The 20,150-nt window shown below is 38.2% G+C and overlaps 2 protein-coding genes across 2 annotated transcripts; both read right to left on the reverse strand.

Annotated features, from left to right (window-relative positions):
• Nucleotides 1-6,165: 6,165 nt before the first annotated feature.
• Nucleotides 6,166-7,557, reverse strand: LOC135689257 (uncharacterized). Its single transcript, XM_065206420.2, has 3 exons — nucleotides 7,399-7,557; nucleotides 6,686-6,859; nucleotides 6,166-6,469 (listed from the first exon to the last, which is right to left on the reverse strand). The coding sequence occupies exons 1-3, from the start codon at nucleotides 7,451-7,453 to the stop codon at nucleotides 6,285-6,287; spliced, it is 414 nt and encodes a 137-aa protein (XP_065062492.2). The 5' UTR covers nucleotides 7,454-7,557; the 3' UTR covers nucleotides 6,166-6,284.
• A 14-nt stretch (nucleotides 7,558-7,571) lies between these two features.
• On the reverse strand, nucleotides 7,572-13,538 carry LOC148959578 (uncharacterized). The gene is made up of 2 exons (XM_089110014.1): nucleotides 11,928-13,538; nucleotides 7,572-7,678 (listed from the first exon to the last, which is right to left on the reverse strand). The coding sequence occupies exons 1-2, from the start codon at nucleotides 12,240-12,242 to the stop codon at nucleotides 7,646-7,648; spliced, it is 348 nt and encodes a 115-aa protein (XP_088966140.1). The 5' UTR covers nucleotides 12,243-13,538; the 3' UTR covers nucleotides 7,572-7,645.
• Between the last annotated feature and the right edge of the window lie 6,612 nt (nucleotides 13,539-20,150).

Below are 20,150 nucleotides of genomic sequence, written 5' to 3' on the forward strand. Positions count from 1 at the left end.
TTGATTAATTCTAGTTAATCGATTTGGAGAAATCGCATTATTCAAGCCCTGTGTACTTTTTACGTTGTCGCACCTGAAAGGCAATCACAAGCTCGTTTCGTAGTGTTCTCACAATTTTCAAGTTCACTTCATTTGCAATTTTTTTTTCTAAATCTTTCTACAGAAGTATAAATCATGATGATAAAAAATATTTTAGTCCAGAACATTGATATTTTCACTGTCTTCAGGTGATCTCTTGTCTCACCCACTTCATTTGCCATTTTCTTTTGCCGTTGAATGTGTTATCAATCATGGAGCTAAATATTACCAATCATTTTCCTTTTGCACTTCAATTAAGCCCTAACAGAAGCTTATTAAAACGCGAAAATTGGCATGTAAGGGTTGGGCTTATTCAAGGGAGAGCTTAGTAAAAATTTTGACTTCAAACGTGGGGCTTTTTCAAGGGGGGGGGGCTTGTACGAGGGGTGGGCTGTATGAGGGATTGCGGTATGTTTCTTTGACTAGAATGAGTAAACCTAACAGTTGAACACAAATATTGACAAGTTTACAAGAGACACCGCAAAAATCACAAATTTACAGTATTCAACAGAAAGTATCTTTTGCCGCTGAATGTGTTATCAGCAAGGCCTTCGCGAGGCAAGCCTCGTTGGGGGGGGAGGTGGGGGGTGTGTACTACAAATTGACCTGATTAAAAAATTATTGCCTGAAATTTTTAGCTGCTGTCACAAACCTCTGCAATACATTTTGTCAATCTAACTCTGTATGATAATACCGGACTTTTATAATAGTCTCATCAAATCTCTATATCTGGACGGGCAAAGGATACAACCTGAGGCGGCACCATGGTTGCCGCCGAAGGAGGAGGAAATTTTCGAATTTGATGCTTCTAGTTCCCTGGAAAATGCACTCTTTTAAGTAAATTTCACTAAGCAATCCTCTTAATATTATTGAAAATTATTGCTTTGTTGCAAAAAACTTTTACAGCAGATAAAAGCAACGATTTCGCTGTGGTCTTTAAAAATACCAGGTTGTCAGTTACTTCTAAATTTTGATCCCTCTCTCCATCTTAGCATGCTTTTTGAATGTTAAGAAAAAGCTGGAGCCCATAGTGAATTGCAGTTGACGCTTCTACTGAGAAATTTTAGGAGAAATGGACAGAAGGCACAATTTTACCTAAAAAGGGTCTGGATTTTTAGATTTATTGCCAACAAGCATTCTTCAAATCTTCAAATCATTAGTGGTCATGAGTTGTTTGTTTACATCTCATTCACATCAAAGAAAATCATATTAAACCAACGGAGAAACTGCCTTTGCTTGATCATTTATTGATTTTATGACATGAATGTCTCTGAAATACCTAAAGCGTTTCTCCCATCGAGCAGATTTTACCTGAAATTCCCTATCGAGATACTATTGGCGTGACACCTCCCCCCCCCACCAACCCCCGATCGCGACGCCCCTGGTTATCAATCATGGAATTAAGAGGGCATGGAATCTTTTAACATGCAAACTAGTTGGCGATTTCCCCACCAGACCCTGAAATTTCCCCACTAATTGTGGGCCATGATTCCCCACTAGCAAGTGCCCTTTTGTTGAAAATTGTTTGAAAAACCAGTTTGACGTGTCTCCAATTACTGCTTGTTATGTCGTTTTTGTTTTATGTATGTGTCAAAATTATGTGTTTCTACCTTCGTCTCTTGTAAATCTCTGTCCTGTTCGATTGATTTGAACTACAGCAAAGCGAGGAAATGAAATTCGCGGGAAAATTCTACGACGAATGCTTTGACAGTTTTGCTTGCATCTTTTTCCTGCAAAGATGCCAAGATCTGAACGCTCGTTGTTTTATCTGGCTTATATGTCACTTTTCACTGCATGGAAGTAAGGATTGATGTGCAAGGACTGGTGTATGCTGGTCCCTTTGCTTTTGTTTATGCCGTCAGTTGTGTCACGTTAAGAAAAATGCCCTTTTGTGTCAGTTCCCCACCAGTGAAAATTTCTTAAAAGTTCCCCTTTAAGAGGGGATTTTTCTTTTGCACTTCAATTATGGCCCAACAGAAGTCTATTAAAGCGCAAAAGTTGGCATGTAAAGGTGGGGCTTATTCAAGGGGAGCTTGTTAAATGCCTTACTTCTAACGTGGGGGGTTTTTCCAAGAGGGCTTTTTCGAGCAGGGCTTATTTGAGTGCTTACGGTATGATTCTTTGACGAGAATAAGTAAACTAGACAAGACACTGTAAAAATTTCAAATTTTCCAGTCTTATACCAATTCCATTGCTAATCTCATCTTCCATTGCTTCTTGATCGACTCCATTCATTTTTACATATTTATATCCACCATGGTGCCGCCACAGGTAGTAACTCTGGTATGCGAGCAGCAAAAACTTAACGTGTCTCAGTAAAAATGGTTCCTTTTGTGGTTGATGATTAAATAGTGATAGTTTTGTGATTTTGAAAAAGGCTTCTTAAAGGAAAATCTATCCCAATTCCCTTTTTCGATTCTATTCCATCCCTGAAATCATGTGTTTTCTCAGTTTTTGATGTATGGTTTTAAGCCTCCACGCCGTCTTAGAGACTCATTGCTAACAATACGTTTTCATCAAAGTCGTTATTTCAAAGTTATCATAAACAAATGATGGGGCTTGGACTGTATATTTTTCCTGTTTGGCAAAAAGCTCATCGCCATGTTTTTTAGTCTTTTTGTTTTAATTTTTAGTCTTTTTGTTGTTTTAATTTTTGTTTTTAATGATTGGTCTTTGATGTCATCAAATTTCGTTTGAGTGAATCTTTTCGCTCAAGAGGAATATTTTCATATACTTTAATTTCCCGCTTGAACTGCCCGTGACACTGGAATATCGTTTATCTAGAAAAACAAAATAATTGGACCCAACCATGAAGCCTGGAAAACAATACAATCAAAAAAAACCTTGCTAGTCCCGAGGAAAAGCTTTAGACAGAAACCAGATTGAATCATCCTGTACTTTAATTGATTTATTCACGTTACCCTTTGTAGTCTGGCGCTGGGGCTTTCCAAACAAGCAACTTTTTTAGCGAATAATTTTGGGTGTAAGCGTCACAGACAACATTGTTGGTGTAGTAGCATACAATTTAGTACCCTCTTGAAAATGTATACACATTTTTTTCTAGTAACGCTAAAAACATCTAATTCTTTAAGGACCTAGAATCTGATTAAGCGGGATCTGGTTTCATAGATGGAGTTTTGGCTATCAAAGAACGTAATGGACTAAAAGTTTTTAATTGATGTCATAGATTATAATGGGTTTGGCATTATCTGATTCTGATATCCTGATTTTTCAATGATTAGAAATATTTCAAAATGAAAGGCTAAATCTTCAGGTCAGCATTTTGATATTTTGAACTTATCTTTGTTCTCCTTGAAAGCAAAAGAACTAGACCAACTACACACGAATTTGGGGGCTCGAGCCCCCTGGGATTTTTTCATTTGAGACGTCAATGGTAGCTTTTTTTGAAGAACAGACTTTTAGAGAACTCAATCCTGCATGCTCGAATGCGGAAGGGTTTCTCTAAGGGCCAAGGAGGAATCCAGGGGGCCATCTCCCCTTATTTTTCGTTTAATAAAATATCTAAATCAGACCTAGCTTTTTAATATAGATAAACCTTTAGATTATTCTTTTTACATTGAACGAAAATCAACAAGTAAAGCAGTGTAAGCAAAACTTCTTTCACAATGGTGGCTAGATGGGGCAGGGCCTAGCTCCGAGAAGCGAAGGCAATCGAGCCTCTTTGAACCGCTTTTACAAACGCAGTTTATTTACTGAGTTCCTTGTATCAGTGGCATTTTCACCTTTGATTTTTATACAAATTGTATCCGATTCAAAATTTCTAGATACCTGAAAGGTCGAAAATATCACTCACAATAGAATACCGAATTGCGACGTCATCAAAAATATATTTTTAGAATTTTCTAGTTTTGACCACAAAATCAGAACAACGGCATAAAATACTTCTAACCATGCAGAATCAACTATGTTCACAACTAGAAAATATGTTCAAAATCGGGTGAGAAACCGGGTCAATGAAAGATTTCAACGTTGTTAACGGCTACTGTTATTCTTGTCAATGGCGGACTGGCCGGTAGGCCCTCCTAAAATTATTGCAATTTTCTCTTAATTTTGCTATTAATTAAAACTCGTATTGTTTAGCAGAGGCCCCTTTTCCGTTGCCATAACACCGAGACTCTCTCAATTAGTGGATACAGAATGAATAAAAAGATCACTTTGTGGTTTTTGAATACTGAAAAAACATTTTCCAAAATTCTGGGCCCATGGAAACAAAGAGAATCCTTGCCCAGGGCTCACCATCTCTAATGCGAAAATACGATACTTAACTGGAAGTTCCAAAATCTTATAAATGTTCTCTTTGGGCCCTCAGTTTAAATCTTTTCATTAAATCATAGGTTAAGGTCGTAAGGAAATGACAATTTTTGTGACTCAATATCTAGGAAGGCACATTATTTTAATGCTATATTAAAATTTTAAAATTTTTGCTCCAGTACATCCATACTTTGCTCCAGTATAAAAAAATGAATGATTCGCCAAAGATCTTAGGTATAAAACATTGGTACTAACGCCAAATTTTGGTGTAATTCTTCGGAAAAATTTTGGCATAATTCCATTGGCGTGGTCTGACTGTGCTAGTTTTTTATTCGAAAAAAAAAATTGCTGACGTGGCAAAAACCATGCGAGATTTGCCCTGACGAACTTTGCAAAACAAAACGCCCGTAGATACTAGGGGCAGGGGGAGCAATGCCCCCTCCAAATAGTTTGCGAAAATTGTGTTTGAAGATCTTATAAGCGCAGTATTTCGTAAGGCAGGTAAAGAAAAAGTTGAATTTCTATCTATGCCCCCAATCCAGTTTAAATGTCTCCCATTGTAAACTAAACAAGAAAAGGAAACGAGATACAATTGGATAACTTAGATGCATTACAAACTTTATGCTCATAGAAATGTAGACATGAATTGATATCTAAACATAGAAAGGAATGACTCGTTATTCTTGAAAGTTTCTTACTGATAACTTTTATTTACTGTCTTCAATTGACAAGACAGGGTTTCTTATAATTGCATTTAGAAATTTGTTCAAAGTTATGTGTGTCGAAATTCGAAAAGTTGGCTTACTGGACGGTAATTGGAAACTATTAGGGGATGGGGAATTATTGTAAGTGAAAGCTTACATGTATTGCCTAGGATCTTCCTTTCGACAAACTTGATGTGGCAAGTATTCTAGATAGATTCCTGGCCATCGCTATAAAGTCATAATTCGAAAAAAATTTTAAATTGGCCAGAATTCCAAACCATGGTGGTGGCCTTTATTTAACCCCTGAACAATCTAAACATATCGCCCCTTCCCCCACTTTCATGAACGTTCCGTCAGCCCTGTCTGTTCTACTGATGCTACCATCTTGGTTGCTACGCAAACAATCAATTTACCTGGCTGCTCAACCAATGATCGGAAAAACATCAACCCCTATTATGTTTTGACTGTAAAACGCTCATACAATGTCGAAAATTACATATCAAGACATTTTTGAATAGGTTAGATTTTTCTTGAATAACTTTGATATTTCATTAAGTTCTACCCAGGGTACCAGAGCCTCAGTGATAAATAAAGGTGACCCCTCTAAAAACCATTCGCCATTTTTTATCACTTAGGTCCCCTTTTAAAAGTCATTCAGATAGAAAACAAAAATTTTTTCCCCGCTATGTCATGATTTTCTCTTATCTCTTATCCTACGTCAGAATTGAATTTCCAGTGAAAATGATGCTGACCTGGACTAAGGATTGTAGATCCCCCTTGTAAATCTTTTACACCTACGCCTACATCCCTGGTGGTTACTAATTAGAATTAATAGCAATATTCCAATAACATTTTAAGCCAGTTTAAAAAAGTGATGCAACAAATAACTTTGGGGATACCTGTAAACTTATTATTGATTTTCGGGGCCCTTTCTCGACGACTTGGCCCGGGCCCTAAATTTAGAGCCAGTCCGTCCCTGATTCTTTTCTGGTTCATAGATTTATGATTAACTAACGACATTTATCGCAACTTTCCGCAAACTCTTTCTCATATGTCCAGAGTTAGATAGATGGCAGACCCTTTCAGAAAGTAAGGAGAAAAAAACACAATATCTTTCTCTACTGACCTTGGTCAACAGCTTCAAATGTGCAAAAATTAAAGATGCAAAACAAAAAAAGCGAGCAAATAAGTATCTTAACCAGTTCTTTGCTTCTTGGTCCAACGTCTGCTTCAGGATCGTTTGCGCAAGGATCGTTTGTGCAAGGGTCGTTTGCGCAAGAGTCGTTTGTGCAAGGGTCGTTTGTGCAAGGGTCGTTTGTGCAAGGGTCGTTTGTGCAAGGATCGTTTGTGCAAGGGTCGTTTGTGCCATGCAGGATCTGATACAGAGCGGTCTTTTGCTATTTGCTCAGAATTGTCTAAAAGAGATCATTTACAAATATCAAGAAAGACCTAAAAAGTTAAGTAAAGAAACGCCCCAAGGAGAATTTGGTGTCAATTGAGCGTGAAGCTAACGCTTTGGGTTCAGCGCTCTTCGTTGGATTCAAATATGCATCTTTCAATAGGGCCCTGGACAAATCCGGAATACCGATTTTAACGCTCAAAAAACGGACTAAGTTAAAAGTCTCTAGTACCTTCAGATAATTCATTGTCCTCTTCCGGTTCTGTAGCATCACTTTCCTCGTCTTCAGAGGGCTCTTCAGCTTCTGGGTCTTCCTCTTCTTCACTTGCAGAATCTTCCTCTACATGAACCTCTTCCGGAACACTCTTCTCCGCCACCTCGTCGTTGTTTTCCTCGACAGTTGCACCTAAAAGATTAATTCAACCCGGTGTAAGCTCAACTACTGAAGATCGTTACTTAAAAAGGTCACAATGGCATTTGCTAAGTAGGAATTTGCTTACGTGAACACTTTGACAAAAAGCTGCATATAATAAAAACGATATTTAAATCGGTATCATAAAGCAAAGTATTTGACCTAGTCTTTCTATTCTTTCTTTAAATAGGGTATTTCGAGCAATGATTGTCTGGGGATAAACTTCAGCCTCAAAGTTTATACGGCACGTAACATAGCTAATAAGAACACAGATTGTAGAGCGATCGGTGTGGCCTCTTTGCTTTAAAAAAATTAACGAAAACACATTGCGCTTTACTCCAAAATTCCCTTAACTTACAAGTGAAGCCAGGAATAATTTACTGTATAGCAGCTATACATTCAATTTAACAGGCACCATCCAACAGACCCGCCAACGATCGTTAAAAGACTCTATCTTAATAATTCTAAACGAGTGCATGGATCTTTCTTCGCCAGTCTCTTTACTAAATAAAAGCAAGCAAGGCTGCACCTACCGTTGATTGAAATGACGAGTCCAAGAAGGACACAAAACAGCAACACGGCCTTCATCTTGGAACAGGATCACAGCGTTCTCAGACCAAACCTGCCCTAGCACCAATGTTCCCACACAGAATATCTCTATTCTGTGCCTCGAACTGCTAACACAGCGCGATTCTGTTCTTTTATAACCACAAATCTGTACTTCCGGTTAGCATAGATACTTTTTGACCAATAGACTGCCCTTTTCGCTGTCACAACCAATCACCGTTGTGTTCCACGCCTTTGAGATGTTACCTAGCAGAGATGTTGGCAATTATTTACCGTGGGGATGGATCTCTTTGATCAAGATAACGAACACCACAAAACTCTGAGAACAAACGACAAAGAAACACAAATAAGGAAATCCGTAGAAAATAGATAACTGATATTTCGCCCGAGCGGGGCTTCATCGAGCAAATGAATAACTTTGCCCGATATCTTTATTACATAATGTTCTGACCCAAAATTCTGTAAATCCTTGAATCAGTCCCCCTGGGACATATCAATTTGGACATTCATTAGATTGGGGAAACAATTTCATCCTTTAGGTGAAAACGGACGTAGAAAAGGACCGCGTATTTCAGCCTTTATAGTAGAAACGTTTATACCTTTGAGAGTAAATTTTATGTATAAATATGCGAGTAGTTTTTGGTAGAGGCAAGCGGAGCCTATGGGGCTCAGCAACAGGCGAACTGTGATGTGCTTGCGGCAAAGGCGGGATAGAGTTGGTAGGTTTTGCATCTCTCTTGACTGTTTTGTATCAAGCTTAATTAATTCTTGATTAATTCTAGTTAAAGGCAGTCTGTCCCCTCAACGATTGGCTAATATGTCTTCCCACCTCAACGGATAACGGATTACGGATTACGATGCTTGCTTTGGCTTCCCTAGCTGCGATAGTGGACGACATCTGAAACTGCTAGCAAAAAGCTATCGGAATGGCAAGAAGATTCAATTACTGGAATTGAATGATGATAATGGAAGCATTTCCTTTCACTGTTGACATATTTGTCGCAGAAACCAATCAGGGAGCCATATTTTTCTAGTCACAGCTTCACTACAACGGGAACACAGCCATTTGATTCAAAAGCTCTGGATTCAAAGTGGTCTCTGATTGGTTTAAATCGTTTAATTATCGACCAAGCTCAGCGGTACGTGAATTTCACTCCAGTGAAAATAAAGTTGAGCACAATAGGGGACAGACTGCCTTTAATCGATTTGGAGAAATCGCATTATTCAAGCCCTCTGTACTTTTTATGTTGTCGCACCTGAAAGGCAATCACAAGCTCGTTTCGTAGTGTTCTCACAATTTTCAAGTTCACTTCATTTGCAATTTTTTTTTCTAAATCTTTCTACATCAGTATAAATCATGATGATAAAAGATATTTCAGTCCAGAACATTGATATTTTCACTGTCTTCGGGTGATCTCTTGTCTCACCCACTTCATTTGCCATTATATTTTGCCGTTGAATGTGTTATCAATCATGGAGCTAAATATTATCAATCATTTTTCTTTTGCACTTCAGTTAAGCCCTAACAGAAGCTTATTAAAACGCGAACATTGGCATGTAAGGGTGAGCTAATTCAAGGGAGAGCTTATTAAAAATTTTGACTACAAACGTGGGGCTTTTTCAAGGGGGGGGGCTTGTACGAAGGTTGAGCTGTTTGAGGCATTGTGGTATGTTTGTTTGACAAGAATGAGTAAACCTAACAGTTAAACACAAATATTGACAAGTTTACAGGAGACACCGCAAAAATCACAAATTTACAGTATTTAACAGAAAGTCCATTGCCAATCTTATATTCCATTGCTTCTGATTGACTTCATTTTCATTTTATTTCTTTTATATTTATCTCCACCGATACAGAGCCTCCGACGAGGGGGGCCAGCACCGGGTAATTTGGCTTGCTTTTCTAAACTTCAATTTCAACATTTTTATTATAAGTATATTTCGATTAATTACAAGTCCCTAACTTTAGAACGTGCTCCGGCGTCCCTGAAATATCAAGCTTATTTATAACTTAACACACTTGAACTATATGGATGAACGTTGTTTGGCATGTTTTAACGATGTTGACGCTGGGCTTGACTTGCCAATTGATAATTGGTTCCCACGTACGTGTTCTTCAATGTCGTTATTTCAGATGATGGGGCTTGGACTGTATATTTTTCCGGTTTGGCAAAGAGCCCATCGCCGTGGCCCATGTTTTTGAGCTTTTTTATTTTAATTTGCTTTTTAATGATCAGTCTTTGACGTGTCAAATTTCGATTAAGTGAATCATTTTGCTCGTCAGGAATATTTCGATATCATCATACATACTTTAATTGCCCGCTTGAATTGATTGCCCGTGGCACTGGAATATCGTTTATCTCGAGTCACGTCGCCCCTTATGGAACGATTTCAGTAAAAATTGTTTTCTCAGCTTTTTGGTACTTCCTGATAAAATAAAAGTATTGCAAGCACATTCTTTGCTGTATAATCTAAATGCTTGTGAAAGGACAGTCTTATCGGCTTTTCTTTTATTCTGCACGAGCAACATTACTACCTTTCATCGTGAAAAACTTAGGCCATCGCCCCTCATGGAACGACTCAAATTTAGGCATGCAGAAAAGCGCACAATGGGAAAAAGCCGCGAATTATTATCTTCCTTTCTTTCCTTCTACCTTTATCATTCGTCAGTATCAAATCAGACTTTTATTGAGCCATTTGTTTTCAAATTCAGAGTAAAGAAAAAGAGTTATCCCCCAGTTTGGTTTTCTTACTTGAATGAGACGTTATCACGTGTCTCACGTTCAGCCACTCATGAATTGTTGAGAATCACAACAGGAAGCCCGCCGTTTCATCGAAGAAGCCACTAGGCCAATGAAAGTGCTTCTGATAAAAAATCCCGGTGAATGAAAATTGTTATTATTATTTTTCTTTTATTTGCATTAATTCAGTAAATCATTTTCTGTATCATTGCAATGTTTTAATTTTGGATGTGCAAACTTGGCCTTCTTGATACAAGAAACTGCACATTTCTGTTCAGGAAAAAAAATTCTCCCAATCAAAACAACATCTTTTTCTGTCATTCACAACTACGTGCAATTTTGAAACGAAAGGTTGCCGTTTCTTTCCTTCCCCAACGTCTAACACTAGAGTTTTAGCATGACATCCCCCTCCCTATTTTTCCCAATAAACAATAATGTTTTCAATAAACAATAATGTTTTCAATAAACAATAATGTTTTCAATAAACAATAATGTTTTCAATAAACAATAATGTTTTCAATAAACAATCAGTTCTTTTAGCACAATAGTATTTTGCTAAATTTTTGTCTGAAAGATGCTTTTTAGCCCTTTTTACAAGGTATAATTTCAAAAATTTCTTTACCTCGGACCCAACCATGGTGGGTCCTCCTACCTCACTAAACTCGACTCTTAGCCACGCTGGGTTAAATTTCGTTGCGCTGTCTACATCATGTACCCACCCCCCACCAATTAGCTGTTTATTAGTTTAATTTTGCAAACCAACATCAAATGAAATGAATATAAAAAAACAATTTACGCTCACGTAGGGAAACAGAAATTTCATAGGCAATGAAGTTTCAAGTTTGTTTTTATTGCTTAGAAGTTTCCTCTTGGTAAAGACCAGTGTACACTGGTAAAGCTTTCACTAGTAATCTATAGACAAACCGTTGCTACGAGGTCTGCAGGGCACCACTCAGTTTTGCAGGGCAGAAACCCTTTTCACCCCCCCCCCCCAAACTATTGGCCAAGTTACGCCCCTGCCACTGATGAGGGGTTCCTCCTATCCCATACTTTGATAACTTAGAGAGCAGAATTTTGTGATCCACAGTGTCAAACGCCTTCTTTAGATCAAGGAAGATGCTAATATTTATTTTTCGTTTATCGGCATTTGAGAACCATTGTCAGTAACATTGAGTAATGAGGTCAACGTGTTGTGCAGCTTTCGAAATGCATGCTGACATTTGGACAGCATATTTTTTTCCTTCAGAAAGGTGGAGACTTGATCATGTGCGATTTTCTCCATTAGCTTGGAGAATACCGAGAGTATGGATATTGGCCGGTAGTTGTTCAAATCACTTTTCGATCCGGTCTTAAAGACTGATGTTACCCTGGCTACTTTCCATATGTTCGGAAAAACACCGCTTTCAAGAGAGGAATTGAAAATAGCTGCTAATGGCTTACATAAAATATCAGCAGCGTCTTTCACTAGTTTTACTGGGATCTTGTCATGCCCTGCAGCTTTAGAGCATTTTAACTTATTGATCTCATTTTCAATGAGTTCAGGATCAACCCTTTGAAATACAAAACTAGTTCATGTCGGGTAGGTACTTCAGTGGATCATCGCAATCTTTGGTTTCAATATTTTCGGCTAGTTTTGGGCCTATGGAGATAAAGTGCCTGTTAAAGGCCTCTGCAATTTCATCAGGCTTCTCAACAGGTTGACCTTCATGCATAATTGACAAAGGAGGACTATGATAAGAATGTTTGTCTAATACCTTGTTTATTATTTTCCACATTCCCTTCGGATTATTTGAATTGTCATCTTTCATGTTACTGTAGTATGATACAGCAGCTTTTTTGAGTTGAGAAGTTACTCTGTTTCGAAGCTGCTTATATCTTGGCCATAGTGCTGGATCTCTCTCAGCCCGTCTCTCAATACGGTCTCTCTCGCACATCAAATTCTTGAAGCTTGGAGAAATCCATGGTATGCTTTTTTTCAACGGGGCATGCACATCCAAGACAGCGAGAAAGAGATCGTAGAAACTGCTAGCCATCCTATTAGGGTCATCCCATCTACATGACATAGCCATCTCCCAGTCAATACTACGCAAATCATTAAGGAAAGAGTCACGGTCATAATTTTTCAAACTGCGTGACTCTGTCTTAAATTTCACGTCATTGACATGAACTCTAGCGTTTCATTTTCTAATACCGTATGTCATATAGTGGTCTGTAATACCGATTTTTACGACCGATACATTACAGAGGTTGTTGGGTCTGTTTGAAGAAAGGTGATCTATTAACTAAAATGTTTTATTAGGCTCTTTATCTTTCTTTTAGTTAAGTTAAGTGAGCTTCTGCTAGATGCCCAGAGCATGATAGGTCAACTCATAAATTATTACTCGATGTTTTATCTTGGACAAGATCAAATTACGAAATTTACAGCAATGATGACATTAACAGGAGATGTTTTGTTTTTGGTTCTGGGCATTTCGCTTTGTTTTAAGTTTTCATAAGAGAGTCTTTCCGATGGTTATACGAGAATTACAATACATGAACTCTGTATCGAACTGACGGGGAAAGTTCACATTTTTTTAACAAAGCAGGAATCTGGGATAGCCGCAAATAGACATTTTCACTAATCCCAAAATTCACTACTGCACATTTTCGAAATCAATAATGCACAAAGTGTGTAATACTGCACACTAAAATAGGCCCTGGAAAGAGCACTATCATTCAAGAAAGGAATATGCACTAATTACATAACAAAAATTGGCAACATTGGAAAAATCCTCTTCCCCCTAAATAATCCTCTAATTTACATCATTTAATGATTATTATGACCGTAAGCATTTGTGTGGACCCCCTCCCTCCATCTTTGATTAGATAATATGTGAACGTTCCAATACCCAACTGCCAACGCATCGATAATATTATCCAGCTACATACAACCATTCTGAGTGGAAAGAACATAGGGTAGTACAATATTCTCTCCAATTTGCGGACACCGTCGGGGCCAGAGAAAGGTGTCCGCTAATTGGAAGTGTCCGCCTTTTGGAAAGTTTTGCAATATAAGCACCAAAGTTGAAAATAGACCCTAGTTTTGTATTTAAAAGGTGTAATCAGTGGTGGCGCCAGGAGAGGGCTAGGGGGGCTACAGCCACTCCGTCGGAAGCACCTAGTTACTCAAATCGGAGAAAGCTTTAGGTTATTGTCGGAGCAATATTGACGAAAAAACGTACGAAAACTTTAAAGTCATTATATAACAATATTGCATATTTTATAGATATTTATATATATTTTATATTATATATCTATATATTATATATATTTATATTATATATATATTTATAGTCATTATATAACAATATTGCATATTTTAGTCATTTTAGTCATTTTAGCCCGCCTGTCGGAAGCTCCAACCCCTCCGTCGGAAGATTCCTGGCGCCACCTCTGGGTGTAGTCTGGGTAATAAATGACTATCGGGTTGAACTTAGACACTAAAAAAAGCAAAGATATCCAAATTGAGCGTAACACAACACTTTCGTGGACAAAAAAGTTAATAAACTGGGCTGTAAAGAAGCTCGAAGCTGTAAAAATCCAACTTGATTGTCGTATCAAAGTGTTTGAAAGAAATATTTGAACAAATATTCATTCGTCTTTTTTTTTTCTCCGCTGGCTCCTAAAATTATAGTACTGTCCGCTAATTGGAAAGAAATAATGCCAAAATGACTTTTTTGTGCAAACAATATTGTCCGTTAATGACGTACAGTCAAGAGCACTTGACGTACAAACTCAAGGGTCATGTGTTCGAGCCACGCTCGGGTCAGTTATTTACCCGCACTCTCTACTAATTATCATTCTAACGGGTCAATTTAGCGTATACACAATATGCTCAATGCATTCTAAACAACAGGTTTTACCATTCAATCTTTTGAGAAGTGACATCATTGGCAATATAATAGAGAGGTTCAGAGAGATGGTGACACAAGAGGGCAGGGGGCCTAAAAATCTTTAAATTATAGGTGACTCGGCCCGGGCTGACTCGGCCCGGGCTGACTCGGCCCGGGCTGACTCGGCCCGGGCTGACTCGGCCCGGGCTGACTCGGCCCGGGCTGACTCGGCCCGGGCTGACTCGGCCCGGGCTGACTCGGCCCGGGCTGACTCGGCCCGGGCTGACTCGGCCCGGGCTGACTCGGCCCGGGCTGACTCGGCCCGGGCTGACTCGGCCCGGGCTGACTCGGCCCGGGCTGACTAACTCAAAGAGCGGAGTGCTTTGCGGTTGTGGTCCCATGTCGCAGGCTAGAGTTATACTATACCGGATTGCTATCGGAGCGGAGCAGAGCGGAGTAACTTTTACTCCAGTGTGATAATAAGCGTAGCAGTTACACTACGACGCTATTTTCGAATCTATGTGGTGTTATGAATTCGTTTTCAATAGCTATGCATACAATGACGAAAACAACTATGAAACTGAGAGATAAATGATGGGTTTCGTAGGAAGGACAGCGATATTGTGTTGCTATCTGATGTGTTAAAGTATGTTTTTCGTCCAAGGGCCACTTCATTAAAATTCGGGAAAAGATGAAATCAAAATAGGAAAATGCTTTCACGATTTCGATTTGGCATTATCCAACAGCAACAAAATCTCAGAAAGCGACATTGTTCACTATCTATCGAATTGCTTCAAGCAGAAAACAATAAGAAAATCCTTTGTTTCAAAGTGGAGCATATCGGATTCGTGCGGTTACACTACAACGCTCCGCTACGGAGTGACTCCGGAGTGATTTTCGTATCACCTCCAGAGCGGAGTGATTTTCACTCCGCTAATCAGAGCGTTGTGTATCGGATTGGTGTGGCGTAGTGTAACTCAAACCCCTATCCGATATTAAAGTTACTCTGCTCCGATAGCAATCCGGTATAGTGTAACTGGCACCTCATTTACAATATCGCATTGCACATCCATGTATCCAATGTATGACTGTGTTTATTCAAACAGGCTTATTCATCTTAAAGCTTCAAGTGACTTGACCCGGATTTCACTGTGGTTTACGAGTGTACCTTGCAACTGCGATTAGTAAAATTCTGTTTTCTACGGACTTACAACTCCTCTACATACAGGTACGAAAAAGCTATTTTGTACCAAAGGAACTAATCGAATGGCTCAAAAATTTGCACACGGCCAGGACAGATGTCGGGTAAGCAAAGTGTGTCTCAAATTTGTGTAGCAGGGAATCAGTTTACTGCAAACTATGTCATAATTCAATTAAACTAGGAAATATACTTGGGAGAATCAACAAATTAATAAACGACGTTTCGAGCATAGCCCGTTATCAAATTAGTATATTTATGTCATAATTCATTCTTAAAACTCCATTCAATGCATGACGGAATGGGGAATTACATTGCATGCAAAGCGGGGGCTTGTCCCCGGAAAGATATTTTAAATCATGCTATTTGGAAATTCAGAAAATACCGAAATTTAATGTCTTTTCTTTTCACAATTTGCTTTGGGCAGAAGATTCTCAGTCAAATTGACTGTATTTGAAACTTTGAAAGGGTTGCAAAATATTTAGCTGTCAAATGATGTAAAGTGGTTTGTAGATTTTGAAAGTTAGACTGAAGCCCAAAGCCTAAAGCCATTTTTCAGTTAGCGCGACACTGTCTTCTAAGATTTTACAGAGAAAGCAACTTTTCTTTCCAGCGTAGGAGACGAGATTTTTTCGATTAAACACGCAATCTTCTGAAATTTAGCAAAATAATGACTTTATTCTCATCAAACGGTAATTTATGAATTTTTGAAAGTTTTAAAGCGTTTTTTTGAAAAAAAATAGAGAAGGGCTTCAGCTCCTACTAGCCTAGTATGATGCCCGTACAATTATGCGTAATTGTGGTCAGGCATTGAACTACCCTGGGTGCCAGAGCCTCAGAGAGTCAAAGGATGAAGAACGGGGGAAGGGTAGCATTGAACATGTGCTTATAAAACTATTGACATTTCAGAAAGATTTCTGACAGCATCATTTGGAAAAATGGGTTCTAAGGGATCCTCCTGCCAACCGTTTGTGCAAATTGATAATTTTGCATATTGATGGCTCCTTCTGTATGAGAAAGACATGGTAAAAAGGACAAAGAATCTCTTAAGAAAAAACACAGATATTATTCAGTAACAAAAATATTATTAAGTTTGAGGAAAGATTGGAATACTTTAATAAGTTATTTTCAAAACATACGGTTTTATCTTCCATTAGTACTTGCAGGAGTTTCATATTTCTTCCCAGGCTCTTTCTGTAGAATTCCAGGTTTGAGGTGTTTCTGCCAAGTTCGAAACAAGGAGAAGGGAGGGGGGGGGGGTACGGCTGGCCATTAGTCAGGGGATAAAAAGCCCCGTTTGTCACTAGACACGACTTTTGAATAAAGTTGGAAAAAATTTTTATTTAAGTAAAAAACGCAGGAGTTTTAGCGCTTCAAATACAAAATTAAGATGCCTTTGAGTTCTTAGTTGAAATTCAAAATTCAATAGCCTGTCACAGGACGTTTAAAAAATTTTATCCTTTATCATTCCTAGAACAGACTTAACTATTAAGGGATATTTGATGGTCCAAGGAAAGAGCCAGGGCCTATTTTAAGAAATTTTCAATACTGCACATTTATAATCATATTTTTTTATATGAAATTTTTTTGTTGCAATCTGTACTGAATGTTTTATCTTGGACAAGATCAAATTACGAAATTAACAGCAATGATGACATTTACAAGTAGAGGTTTTGTTTTTGGTTCTGGGCATTTCGCTTTGTTTTAAGTTTTGATAAGAGAGTCTTTCCGGTGGTTATACGAGAATTACAATACATGAACTCTATATCGAAGTGACGAGGAAAATTCACATTTTTTGAACAAGGCAGGAATCTGGGATAGCCGCAAATAGACATTTTCACAAATCCCGAAATTCAATACTGCATATTTTCGAAACCAATACTGCACGTTTTTAAATTAATACTGAACAAAGTGTGTAATACTTCACATTAAAATAGGCCCTGGAAAGAGCATTATCATTCAAGAAAGGAACATGCATAAATTACATAACAAGAATAGACAATATTGGAAAAATCTTCTTCCCCTTAAATTACCATTTAATTTGCATCATTTATTGATCATTATGACCGTAAACATTTGTGTGAACCCCCTCCCTCCATCTTTGATTAGGTAATATGTGAACATTCCCAACCCCAAATGCCAACGCATCGATAATCTTTATCCAGATACAACCATTCTGAATGGAAAGAACATAGGATAGTATTCACATAAAAGTGAGAACCCTCTCAGCTATTCGATTTCAGGCATTTGAAATAATTCGCATTAGTCATAAGTGAAGAAACTTATTTGCGTTAGTCATAAGTCTTGGTTAATCATCGGTCTTGGGCGTTTTTGAAGATATCGGAAAACTATTCAATAAATTGTACAATTATGAGGAATTGGCAAAAAAACTGGTGGAAATTTGATACATCATTGATATCAATTAAATGCATCAATTAATCATCAATTAATTCGTCAATTAAATGGTGAAGCTGACTAAGCTGTAAAATCTATGATGCCAAAACAATAACCACGGCGAACTTTTTATGCAAACGTTCTTTCGAGAGATCAATTGATTGTTGTAATCAATTTTAGTTCTGTGCGAATATTAATAATTGCCTTTCGAAAGTTTTCAAGTTTTTTGAAAAATATAACTCGAAGCAAGGGCGTACCGGGAAATTTCGAAGTGTCCTGGTGGACCGAGAAGCGATGGGTGGAGAAAAACTGTGGATAATTTTTTGCAGGTAGAAATGCCAAAATTTCATGTATCCTGCAGAGCACTGTGGGATCGCTTCCAGAATATTTTCACCAACAAAAAGTCCAAAAATAGAAGAGAAGAAAGCGCAAGTGGAATTAACCCTTAGCACACAGAAAAAAATGTTCTCCTTGCAAGATAAGGGAGCAATTGCTGATCAGCAAGCAGCATCCCAGCAAGTTAAAGAAAACGGCAGAAATGGAAAAAGCTGAGGAAATGAGAAGGAAATAAGTAGAAACAATGAGAGAAAGCAGGAAGAGAAAGGAAAGGGAGGAAAAAATGTAAGTGGAAAGAAACGTAAAGTTCGGCAGAAAATCTTTCAAATTATTAAAAAAAGAATCAGTGTTGACAGCTGACTCAATCCGGGCTGACTCAAAATTGCGTTTGGAAACCAAGTTTAGACCCATTTTCCGTTTAGAATACAAATTGAAAGGAGTTTACCCTGGGTGAACTTAACACAGGTGTTTAACCCGGGTAGCTTTTTGTAGTCTAAACCGGGCTTTCGGATGGAAATAATTTCACTCGCTTTCATTATTAAGCGTCGGAAGAAGAGTTGAAGTGAATTTTGTTCCACTTTTTCGAGCTATTTGAACATTATTTCTTCCCGGTACTCATATTGTAATTTTCTAGAGGTAGTATCAGAGATTCTAACAGGATTTTGAAAGATAATTAGTAGAGCGTGCGGGAAAACAACCGACCCGAGCGAGGCTCGAACTCACGACCCTTAACTTTGTACGTCAAGTGCTCTAGCGCTGGGCCATCTCAGCTTCGATGGCTCCCCTGTGTAACTGGTAAAAGAGAGGGGCAGTGCGGGTGAATGACTTGGCCGTTGCAATCAGTGCAAACCCCAGGTATCTTAGCCATGCAAGTTTCAATACAGCAACAAAAGAAACAGTAGCTACAAAACCTGAATAGAAACATAGTCATTTACCTCTTGTAAACGGAGTCACTATCTCATGTTTTGTCTGGACAGTTTTCTTTTCATTTTAAAAATCTTTATACACGAATTCCCTATCAGCTATAATACAAATATAAATAAACTACTACTGTTACAATTACATCTTTAATATATATAAAATAAAGATGTTCCTGTTTAACGAGGGATCGTGTTTTGTGTTGGGGAATTTATTAACTTTTAGGAATCCCTTCAAGTTTCTTTTAAACATGGAAATTGTGGGGCTCATTCTGATGTTTCTTGGAATATCCTTCCATGTTTTGGTCCCATAGTGAAAGAAACTTCCTTTTGAGGATTCCAAATTGTTTCTTGGGATGTCAATATTAAGCTGCCTCCTTGTCGAATACCTGGATATCTCTGATCTAGTAATAAATTTACCTTTAAGGCTGTCAGGGCAAAGACCATTCATCATTTTGTATGTCATTATGGCCCTGTCATATTTAATTAGATTCGAAACTGAAAGCCATTTACAAATCCACCCGTCCTCAAATTTAGCACTTTCAATTATTGTTTGAGCCCTGTCTTAAAGACGCTGAAGATGTTCAAGCTTTGTTGCGGACAGACTTCCCCATAATTCATCACCGTATCTTAGATGGCTCACGAAAAGTGCCCTGTAAACCTGGTCCAATTTCGACTGTGGGAGTATGTTTCTAAGTTTCCTAAACGAAGAAAGACCACTTTTAAGTTTACACTTAAGCCACTTGTACTGCTTGTTTCAAGATAGATTTTCATCGATAGTGACTCCGAGATATTTTACTTCATGGGCTCGTTGGATTTTTTCTCCATTCATTTCCACGTTTATCTCCCCCTGGATATGGTTAATTCGTCTTTTATGACCAATGGCCATATATTCAGTTTTATTGGTGTTCAATTCAGACTAAGCTTATTTTGCCGCATCCACTCTGCAATGTTCTTACCCTCAGTTTTTAGGTCATTGCACTGTTCCTCACTATCTTTTGCAGAGCATATTATGCTATAGAAAAACAAAAGAATTGGACCCAACCATGAAGCCTGGAAAGCACCACTGTCGGTGGCGGACATGAATATAGTTATATCATGTTTTGCTGGTTGTCATATTCTTAGGAGAGCTTTCCCTGATCCTAGGCGATCTGTGATTCGTTAATGCAGTCAAAAAACTCCTCGTCTTGTCAGGCCGAATGTTCAGTATACGTGCGCACATATGTATAGTCTGGCCGTGAAAGGGGTCTATTCTGTTAT

This window comes from Rhopilema esculentum, chromosome 9 (assembly GCF_057945365.1).
Source record: "Rhopilema esculentum isolate cy_ngs chromosome 9, ASM5794536v1, whole genome shotgun sequence".
Classification (NCBI taxonomy): Eukaryota; Metazoa; Cnidaria; class Scyphozoa; order Rhizostomeae; family Rhizostomatidae; genus Rhopilema; species Rhopilema esculentum.

What these genes read in the sequence shown, in the direction of transcription:
- LOC148959578 (XM_089110014.1), bottom strand. Translation starts at nt 12,242, where the DNA reads ATGGCTATGTCATGTAGATGGGATGACCCTAATAGGATGGCTAGCAGT. An exon ending in TGTGGAAAATAATAAACAAG is followed by an intron (nt 7,679 to 11,927) that starts GTATTAGACAAA and finishes CATCTCTGCTAG; the next exon opens with GTAACATCTCAAAGGCGTGG.
- LOC135689257 (XM_065206420.2), bottom strand. Translation starts at nt 7,453, where the DNA reads ATGAAGGCCGTGTTGCTGTTTTGTGTCCTTCTTGGACTCGTCATTTCA. An exon ending in ACTCGTCATTTCAATCAACG is followed by an intron (nt 6,860 to 7,398) that starts GTAGGTGCAGCC and finishes TTAATCTTTTAG; the next exon opens with GTGCAACTGTCGAGGAAAAC. An exon ending in GGACAATGAATTATCTGAAG is followed by an intron (nt 6,470 to 6,685) that starts GTACTAGAGACT and finishes GATCTCTTTTAG; the next exon opens with ACAATTCTGAGCAAATAGCA.